Below are 10,263 nucleotides of genomic sequence, written 5' to 3'. Positions count from 1 at the left end.
TAGATTATCATCAACCAATTATCAATAATAAGGGAAAAATGGTCCAAACAAAAATGATAATAATAATAATAATAATAATAATAATAATAATAATAATAATAATAATAATAATAATAATAATAATATAGATGAAGTTTATTTAACAAAAATATTTGATTAAAAAAATAAATAGGAAAAATAAAATTGATTAAAAAATGGTGAAGGATATTAAATAAATAAAATAAAAGAATTAAAAAAAAGGAAATGGGACAAGGGGGTGTAAGAGAATATGTGCATGTATGGAAAGAAAGGACGCATGGGACCATTAGAGTCATGCTCATATGAAAACAAGGAGAAAAGAAAATTTGATGTTCTCCCTCCAAATTTCAAACATTTGAAAGAGTTCCTGCTCCGCCGCGCCGGAGCTCATCATCGGCGGCGGCGGAGCTCAAACCATGAGACTAGGCACACCAAACCCTTCCTCTCAAGCTTACGAACATGAAGAACAGCCTCACTAAACCTAATTTCTAAGCAGTCAGACGAATCGAAGAAGATGACGCAAGAACCCTAGAAATGAAAACAAAAATTAAATGCTGAAGAAAGTGAATCAAAGCCTCAAATTATAGGGCTTTGATTCCATGCGAGCTACTTTACACGGTGGCACCTCACACACAATAAACTGAAGAGTTTTAGCAACCGAAAAAGCGACAGGTAAGTGTTAGTTCTCTTCTTTCTCTCTCGTGTCTTGCTTATGCTTCTACTCTGAGGGTGTGTGAGAAAGATGCAGAGTTTTTTTTTAGTACGTTCAAACCCGAGATTATTCAACCCTCATTTTTCCTTCTGATTCCTTCCTTTATAATGAAGCAATTAGGGTTTATGGAGCAAGAAATCAATGCAAATGGAATAGGTGAGATAGTAGATTTTCGTTCTGCAGGATTATTGGTCCAAACTTGTGTTTTGATTCTGAAAAGTGCATTGCACTTTGTACTTCTTGCTTGTGTGTTTTTGCCTGTTGTTGATTGTTATGTTTTTATCTTTACCTACTTGCCAACTGTACATTTTCCACTGTAGTAAAATGGTAATTTGTGAGTTGTGTGTGTGTGTGTGTAGTTTATTGTGGCATTTGATTGATTTGCTTTGTGGATTTTGATGCTAATTGTTTGGATTGTTTTGCTGGTGTGCTGCAGGTTTTGATGCATTGCAGGTTGCATTGATTTGGCAAGGCATTGGCAATGTGGTGATGGTTGCAGCATGTTTTTTCCCTGCAGGGGTAACTGTGTATGCAATAATATGTTTGGCTTGGCCTTGCTGGATTGTTATGAGGTTGTAGGATTATGCATGGTTGAAGTGTTGCAGTTTGGATTGGCAGGTTTTATGGTCATGTGGTGCATTGCAGGCTAGGTCTGAATTTGTTAGGTTTTGTCATGGAATTGCAGGACTGGTGCATGGTTTGTTCATGTGATACCATGGCCTGTTGTAGCTTGGATTGATGGAGGTTTGGACTGTGCAGGTGTGCATTATTGTCTTGATTATTTGATGTGATGGACTGGTGAAGGAATGTTGCAGGGTGGTTTTAAAACATTGTGTTGTAGGTTTTGCCTTGGTATGGTTGGTAATGTTGTTGACTGATGTTGATGTTCATGGTAGTTTTTGCAGTATGGCATAACAAGGTTGTATGTGTTTGTTGCAATAAAAATGGTTTCTCATGAATTGCTTGTAGCTTGCTGCAGGTTGGTGTTTTCATTTCAGGATCCTTGTTTTGCAGGTCTGTAGATGACTTTGCAAGGTTTGTTTGTTGTTGTTGTCTTGATTTCTAGTTGACTTGAATGGTATGCATGATGATTGTCAGTGGGTTATGTTTATAATTCTTATGGTTGCAGCTGACTTTGCAAGGTTTATGTTGTGTTTGACATGGCTGCAGCTGAGTTTTAGTGAGTTCCTCGAGTGCCAAGTAATGGCCCTGCTGCATTGTTGTCTTCAATTTTGTTATATGTTATTGTAGGATGTTGCTGCAGAATTATTCATGGCTTTGGTTCAGGTTAATGGTATGTTATGGTAAGCCCTTGGTCATATGGTTGGTTGCTAGCATTGTTTGACATGATGAACATGGTTGAAATCATGACTTGCAAATGAAGAAATTATGTAAAGATTACCAAATTTAAGAACATGGAATCAATGGTGGATCATAGATGAATTATGGAATAATGGAAGAATGGATTAGGGTTTAGGATGCTCAAAGTTGGTTAGTTGACTTTGGTCAACTGGTTGACCAAAAATTCAATAGTTGACCAAAAGTCAACTTAGGTAGAAAAGTCAATTTTTTTGTGTAATCTCTTTTGTATGGACATTTGTAATGAAATAAGCATTTGGTGAATGAAAATGATATTTGGTATATATGAATTTGATTTTGAATTGTATAAGATGTATTGCATGGATTGAATTGAAATGAATTTGAATTGATATTGAATTGAATATGGACTTGAAATGAATGGAAACATGGACCAATGGAATGAAATTGACTTGTATGGAAATGAATTGTATGGACATCCAATGAAGATGAAATGACTTGATTGAATGGAAATCCAATGAACCAAGTGTATGACCTAACCATCTAATAACTTGAATTGAATGAACCAAAGATGACATGGAGGATAAAAATGAATGGGAATGAAGTGAAGAATTAGTGGACACATGGACAAACATGATTGAAACAAACAAGGACTAGAAATGACCAAATGAAATGATCATATGAAATGATCATGGATGGGATAAGTGGGGGTTATGATTCCATGAGAATAGGCTTTGGATCAAAAGGTACCATTAAGCAATAGATGAGCATGTAGTGACTTGAAATGAACTTGATCCAACTAATTAAACTTCAAAATGAACCAAGAACCAATGGACTTGAATGAAGTTTGACCAAGCAAATGGTTCATTCACAAATGAATGATAATGAACTGGGTGAAATTAGGGTTAGGAGCACCCACAGACAAATGGAACCCCAAACTAGGATTTTTCTTCACCAAAAAGGCACAGATGAATCCTCAATACCAAGCACACATACAAGAACGAAGAGTGCCTCCAATTAGGATTTTGGTTGACTGAGCAACCTCAACCTGTTGGAAAACCCCAGTTTCCACTAGGTACAAACAACAATGCTTTGAATTCAAGATACTTGTCCTCTTGTATTGAACAATGCTTATGTAAATGGTATGATTGGCCATTAAGACATGCACATGATTAGGGTTAATGATCTAGGTGAATATTGTGAAGGATAGGGTAAATTTTGGGTATGACAGTAACGAACGAATATGATGAAATAAAATTGGAGTGTCCAATTGATAGCCTCATCGCGAAGCACTGGTTGATTACCTTCCTCTATTGATTTCGATAGAGATCAAACTTTAGATCGAGAATGATCTACTTGTGGAATTTTACGGGAATTAGGAGTCAATTTGCACATACTCCCCAATGTTCTGTTCTGATACTAGTATTAGGTGAATATCAATGGTGTCGAATACTGAATCGGTGGCGCAGGGTGGACCTACAAGGCTAACACTCCAACATGCAAGTTAGTTTGTAATTATAAATGAGTGTAATGAAAGTGGATATCGGAATAATGCACCTTTAGTATTTGGTATGAAAGCTCTTATATTTTTGATAATTTGGAGTGGATTGAGTTTTGACTGTTTAGGCCTTAAGCCGACCCATGACACTTTCAAAATTATTTTATGTCGGATCTTTCCAAATTTTGGTAGCATTTCTAATTCAACATGTTTCTTCTTTTGATTTCTTCGGGTAACATGCATTAAACCTTAGGTATTTCTCCTTTTCTTCCTTTTTCAATTATGAGTTTTTACTAGCACCTGCACATGGAGAACCCAAGAAACCCATTCGTAGAAATTCTCTTAGTAAAGCCTATTGATGTTCTTTATTCCATTAAGTTTATATGATTTTATTTTGGAAAAGTCAAGCTGAATATACAAGGAAGATTATCTTTATGTTGAGGAACAAGGTTAAAGAAAAATCTTATAAAGTTTGTATGTGACTTCGAGTGTGAGGTGGAATTCGATACTGAGGGAGGTGTTCCATCAAAAATGAAACTCCAATACTCGTTTACTTCTTGAAGAAAGTAGTGAAGAAGAGAGAACAAATATTTTTGGTGATGAGTGATCTACTATCTTCCTTTCTAATTTGTTGTTTCCTTATTAAGCTATTATCATTTATGTATTCTAATGTGTTTCATTTCTTTGCAGGCGGTATGAGTGACCTAGCAAGAATAATAACGACAATCAACGTTCGGGATAGAAAAAATGTTCTGATCCTTATCATCAAACAATCAGCCCAATAATCATTTTTCTTGAAAAAATGCATCTCAGTATACTTTGGAAAGAGTGTTTAACAACTATCATTCCCTAATTTGATTTCGATTTGTTCATCGTTTATAAATATAAAATATTTTAAGAGTCAAAATATAAAATAAATGGTTTCTTAAATAAAAGTCATCATAAGTCAAGAACTCTTAAAATTAAACAAACTCCATAACTCTTCACTATATTATGCAGATCTCCAATATTATGAGTTTGCGTTGAATCATACATGAGTTAAGTAAAACCTTGATAAAAAAAAACTTTATTATCACATTCGTAAAATCACTCAAATATATATTAAACTAGATAGAACAACATTGTTAGGTGGAAGAGAACTATAAGTTTGTGGAGGTGATTAAAATCCATATTGTGATTGATTAAGTGATAAGTCCATGCACACAAAAAAAGATAGTGTGAAGCAAGACGTTATAAAGCCAAACACCATTTTTGAGAAATCTCACAAAGTGTGACGATTGAATTAGTAACACTTACGGATCATACAATTCATATGTGTTTATTCATATATTGATTAATGAACTAATGTTAACAATTACATTAATTAATGATAAATGTTGTATCTTTATGTGCCTTATTCACTTTATTACATTAATGAATCAGAATTAGAATGACCTTTCATTTTCCAACTGCATTAGAAACTTTGATTGAACAATTGCACAAACATGTTATGTTAACTTGAATAAAAACAAAAACTGAGAAAAGACACATTTTTCTGTACACAAATAGTCAAAAGCTACTAACACAACTAAAATCCCTCTATCTTGACTAGCTCAATACATTTAATTGTAGTTTTCTTAGCGAAAATTGCCTCCTTCACTATAGTTATTGAAAAGTCGTTCCCCTGTCGTTGCCGTCCATAGAACAATGCTACTCACTTTAGATTTCTCTACCTTTGTCTTCCGGATGCAATGCAGATATCTACAATGGTCTCTGCTTCGTCAAATCATGTGGATATATATCCTTGTTGATGTGCATTTCTCTTTGGAGAGGCATCATTTCTTCTCCTACCTATTTTAAGAAACATGTATTAGACATATAGAGCATGCTTTGGAAACAACACAATGAGTTTTACTAAAAATTTTAAACACAGCCAGTGATACAAAATACATTCAATGAATATGTTGTAGGAGATAACTTATTGAAGCCAATTTAAGTTAACATCAACATGGGATACCTCTATCTTCCTTCATATTGGGAAATCTTGATTCATGTCAATGATCATTCTTCTTCTCTGCTCAATTGGTTCTTTGGTAAATTCCAATTTATTAACAGGATCATGAAGGACAATATTATGGTTGTAATTGTCTGCATCAGTTGCATTTTTCCTAGTAAATAAGCAGAGGTTAACAGTTTGAAGATATTCAAGGATTCAAGTGGCCTGGATGAATAGACAATAGTCAATGTACCTTGCTATTAAGACATGAGTCCTATCTTTCGCCACACAATCCATAAGGCCTATTTCTGACTGATGTTGCAGGCACTTTAATGGCGAGTGGTAAACCTTTGCAATTTTTTCAAAACCTGCATTTTAGTGCAAGTAAATATTGTTAGTAGTACATTAAGGGATAATGACTTAAGCAATGTACCTAATTCTTTGTAGTTTCATACCGCATACCCTAACTCGAACAACATACCGAAGAGAATTGCGAGCTCTGATTATAGTTGAAATTGAAACCCTTCATTTTGTTCATGGACTGTGATGCGTTTCATGGACTGAGATATATAAGAAATGAATATTAGAGCAGTGACTATGATCACAATACTACACAGATGCCAAGAAGTGTAATTTTGTGGATATAAAATATTTGCACCAACACCTTACTAATGTGATAGCAGCAAACAAGTACTATTAGGAGAGAAACAAGATAGCAACAAATCAGTGTTAGCGAGATAGCAGTGAACAATATCGTAAGTTGTTAAGTAGTTACCTAAATAATCTTGAACAGTGCAACATTACTAGAGAACAAAAAATAAACAAGTTGTATCCTATATATACAAAATTCATCTTTGAATATCTGCATAGAAAGAGTAACCAACATTCATTCAAGCAGGGGAAAAAGGTGAAACCATCAAAGGGAATGAATCATATGTACCATCAGGATGCTGGTCTCCAAATTGTATGACTGCATCCAACCAAAACCAAATTAAAAATAGAAACATTAATTGCAAGATTAAGAGAATAAAATAAACTTATTAGGTTTGTTCTACAAGAACTACTGTTAGGAACAGGTGTGCTGACAGCAGGTAAAGTTGCATCCTAACAGACCTCATCTGCTTGAGTGTCAATCCAGACAAATTAATCTTTAACCTTTTCTTATTAACTGTTTTTTTTAAATTGTAAATTATTATTTTTATACATTGTTCTCACTCTAAAATCTTGCCAAAAAAAGCTGTAAGATGATATTCAACCAACCAAATGTGTTTGTTATAATATAAACCATTTTAAGTTGTAAATCAATATTAATGTATGCATAGTTGTCTGGTACTGAGTTACAGTCATGGAAAAATGAACATAAAGCCAACTTGAACATCATTTAATTTAATTTTCAATATGACTGCAAGGCAATACATTTACTGAATTAACTTGCAGCGTAGTCAAGCAAGCATTATCACATAAGGGAATCCATTATACATGATTCAGTAAACATCACATATTCATGGTTATTCAGTTCTTTCTCTAACACAACTTACTAGCTTGCACATACCATTTGTTATAATCTAACAAAACAGTGACTATTACATTTCACTCATCCTACAAAAAAACAACTACAATTACCCTTATATTCCCTCAGGTTCCCTTAACCGCAATTCAAACAACATAGAATCAAACGCGCCATCACTAACCCGCAACATCTCTTGCAGAGGAAGCGACAATCCAAGCCGAACTAGCTCTGCGTGCCGCGGCTTAATCCTCTTTTCCAAGCTAAAACTGAAATACTGAGGAAACCTCTTCAACTCAGCAACATCACCATTCATCTCATTCAAGAAAAAATCAACTTTAGGAATCAAATTGTTATTTACACTAAGAGTCAACAACCCAGGAGACCTAACAATCATATTCGAAACCTCCACACGTGTGAACCCCAAACCCATCAAAAACTCAACTTTAGGCAAAAGGGTATCCTCAACACTCGAAACCAAAAGCAATGTGGTTTGGCACGTGAGAGAGTGAGGCCCAACAAACCCTAATTCCCTCAAAAAATAAAGTGCAGGTCTTAATCGAGTCTCTATGCAACTCACCAACAACCTAGGACACCGCAAGATTGATTTTTGAACATCATGGTAAGGAATGTTAACCTCGTTGAGAAGAAAATCGAGAAGGGGGTAAATGTCGTTGTGTGGTTCGCACGTGAGAAGTGAAGGAAGCATGTCGAGGATTCGACCCATTTCGCTTCTGTGTATGCCAATTGATGAAAGACATTGTTCAACCGATTTTAGGGTTCGTAGAGGACAAGTTCGGAGTGTAGGGTTTAGTTTGAAGGCTTTTTCTGGGTTTACTTTGAGTTTCAGGAGGTATAGAACTTTTTCCCGGAAGATTATGCCACGGTTTGGAGTGGTGGTTATTGGTTGGTGAGAAAATTGAGCAATTGGTTTGAGGATTTGATGGGATAAGGTGTTTTTGGGATTGAAATTAGGGCTTATGAAGGGTTTGGGAATTGGGTTTTGGGAGAAGAAGAATTTGGGATATAGTTCAATTATCGCCATGTGGTTGAAGAAGACGATGTTGATGGCTCCTCCTATATTCGAGCAAATCAAAAACGACAATCGTTTTGTTTTTCTGAAATTATGTCGGTTATTGGGCTTGAATTGTTTAGTCCATTACAATAAGCTTGTTTTTGTCCAAGCTTTTCTTTAAAAAAAAAGTATTTTTTTAATTAAATATGTCGGAGATTCTAATAAATATACCATAATTTAATGAGATTAAAGGCAGTGCACTTTCAATGAAAACTTGTTTTACACCATCGTCCAATAGAATTATAACATTCTGCCATGTCATACCAGTATTTAAAACTAAATGTGTGATTTGGCAGGATGCACGTCTCTCATTGGTTGACAGCGTAAAAATATTTTACACTGTCAGGGCATAGTCTTTTTTCTCTAATTTAATTATTTTTTTAATTATTTTTACGCTGACAGTGTAATTAAATTAGAGAAAAAAGACTATGCTCTGACAGTGTAAAATATTTTTACGCTGTCAACCAATGAGAGACGTGCATCCTGCCAAATCACACATTTAGTTTTAAAATACTGGTATGACATGGCAGAATGTTATAATTCTATTGGATGATGGTGTAAAACAAGTTTTCATTGACAGTGCACTGCCTTTAATCTCATTAAATTATGGTATATTTATTAGAATCTCCGACATATTTAATTAAAAAAATATTTTTTTTTAAAGAAAAGCTTGACAAAAACAAGCTTATTGTAATGGACTAAACAATTCAAGCCCAATAACCGACATAATTTCAGAAAAACAAAACGATTGTCGTTTTTGATTTGCTCGAATATAGGAGGAGCCATCAACATCGTCTTCTTCAACCACATGGCGATAATTGAACTATATCCCAAATTCTTCTTCTCCCAAAACCCAATTCCCAAACCCTTCATAAGCCCTAATTTCAATCCCAAAAACACCTTATCCCATCAAATCCTCAAACCAATTGCTCAATTTTCTCACCAACCAATAACCACCACTCCAAACCGTGGCATAATCTTCCGGGAAAAAGTTCTATACCTCCTGAAACTCAAAGTAAACCCAGAAAAAGCCTTCAAACTAAACCCTACACTCCGAACTTGTCCTCTACGAACCCTAAAATCGGTTGAACAATGTCTTTCATCAATTGGCATACACAGAAGCGAAATGGGTCGAATCCTCGACATGCTTCCTTCACTTCTCACGTGCGAACCACACAACGACATTTACCCCCTTCTCGATTTTCTTCTCAACGAGGTTAACATTCCTTACCATGATGTTCAAAAATCAATCTTGCGGTGTCCTAGGTTGTTGGTGAGTTGCATAGAGACTCGATTAAGACCTGCACTTTATTTTTTAAGGGAATTAGGGTTTGTTGGGCCTCACTCTCTCACGTGCCAAACCACATTGCTTTTGGTTTCGAGTGTTGAGGATACCCTTTTGCCTAAAGTTGAGTTTTTGATGGGTTTGGGGTTCACACGTGTGGAGGTTTCGAATATGATTGTTAGGTCTCCTGGGTTGTTGACTCTTAGTGTAAATAACAATTTGATTCCTAAAGTTGATTTTTTCTTGAATGAGATGAATGGTGATGTTGCTGAGTTGAAGAGGTTTCCTCAGTATTTCAGTTTTAGCTTGGAAAAGAGGATTAAGCCGCGGCACGCAGAGCTAGTTCGGCTTGGATTGTCGCTTCCTCTGCAAGAGATGTTGCGGGTTAGTGATGGCGCGTTTGATTCTATGTTGTTTGAATTGCGGTTAAGGGAACCTGAGGGAATATAAGGGTAATTGTAGTTGTTTTTTTGTAGGATGAGTGAAATGTAATAGTCACTGTTTTGTTAGATTATAACAAATGGTATGTGCAAGCTAGTAAGTTGTGTTAGAGAAAGAACTGAATAACCATGAATATGTGATGTTTACTGAATCATGTATAATGGATTCCCTTATGTGATAATGCTTGCTTGACTACGCTGCAAGTTAATTCAGTAAATGTATTGCCTTGCAGTCATATTGATAGTATATGTGGATTTATTAGTTCAAATTTGTTATATTAAGAGAGATAAATTTGATTCATTAGGCAAGGGAAGCACATAGATGTACGTTAAAATACAGTAAAGCAAATAAATTACTAGTATTTTCCAATTTAAAGAAATCAAATTTAACACCAAATGAAATACAAATTACTAGTATTTTCCAATTTAAAGAAAT

General features: G+C 35.0%; 2 protein-coding genes and 1 long non-coding RNA gene across 21 annotated transcripts; 2 read left to right on the top strand and 1 right to left on the bottom strand.

Moving 5' to 3' along the window:
* Positions 1-279: 279 nt before the first annotated feature.
* On the top strand, positions 280-2,359 carry LOC127131728 (uncharacterized). Its single transcript, XR_007806513.1, has 2 exons — positions 280-690; positions 1,167-2,359. It is a non-coding gene; the product is annotated as an uncharacterized LOC127131728 (long non-coding RNA).
* A 2,600-nt stretch (positions 2,360-4,959) lies between these two features.
* LOC127131641 (transcription termination factor MTEF1, chloroplastic) lies at positions 4,960-8,139 on the bottom strand. Of its 19 annotated transcripts, none has more exons than XM_051060570.1 (7): positions 7,212-8,139; positions 6,461-6,490; positions 6,296-6,382; positions 5,954-6,080; positions 5,774-5,888; positions 5,542-5,692; positions 4,960-5,375 (listed from the first exon to the last, which is right to left on the bottom strand). In XM_051060570.1, the coding sequence occupies exons 1-3, from the start codon at positions 8,070-8,072 to the stop codon at positions 6,296-6,298; spliced, it is 978 nt and encodes a 325-aa protein (XP_050916527.1). In that variant the 5' UTR covers positions 8,073-8,139; the 3' UTR covers positions 4,960-5,375; positions 5,542-5,692; positions 5,774-5,888; positions 5,954-6,080. The 19 variants fall into 19 exon arrangements, with proteins under 19 accessions (XP_050916527.1, XP_050916521.1, XP_050916512.1 ...); XM_051060564.1 differs by having other exon boundaries at positions 5,976-6,080; XM_051060555.1 differs by having other exon boundaries at positions 5,983-6,080.
* Positions 8,140-8,843: 704 nt separating this feature from the next.
* Positions 8,844-10,009, top strand: LOC127131633 (transcription termination factor MTEF1, chloroplastic). The gene has a single exon (XM_051060548.1). The coding sequence runs from the start codon at positions 8,911-8,913 to the stop codon at positions 9,835-9,837; it is 927 nt and encodes a 308-aa protein (XP_050916505.1). The 5' UTR covers positions 8,844-8,910; the 3' UTR covers positions 9,838-10,009.
* The last annotated feature ends 254 nt before the right edge of the window (positions 10,010-10,263 follow it).

The sequence above is a fragment of the Lathyrus oleraceus genome, chromosome 1 (genome assembly GCF_024323335.1).
Source record: "Lathyrus oleraceus cultivar Zhongwan6 chromosome 1, CAAS_Psat_ZW6_1.0, whole genome shotgun sequence".
Classification (NCBI taxonomy): Eukaryota; Viridiplantae; Streptophyta; class Magnoliopsida; order Fabales; family Fabaceae; genus Lathyrus; species Lathyrus oleraceus.
This window is presented reverse-complemented; position numbering and strand designations above follow the sequence as displayed.

Coding starts and splice junctions, on each gene's coding strand:
- LOC127131633 (XM_051060548.1), top strand. CDS start 8,911: ATGGCGATAATTGAACTATATCCCAAATTCTTCTTCTCCCAAAACCCA.
- LOC127131641 (XM_051060570.1), bottom strand. CDS start 8,072: ATGGCGATAATTGAACTATATCCCAAATTCTTCTTCTCCCAAAACCCA. Junction 6,491..7,211: donor CTCTGCAAGAGATGTTGCGG/GTTAGTGATGGC, acceptor GGTTGGATGCAG/TCATACAATTTGGAGACCAG. Junction 6,383..6,460: donor TGGAGACCAGCATCCTGATG/GTACATATGATT, acceptor CTTTCTATGCAG/ATATTCAAAGATGAATTTTG.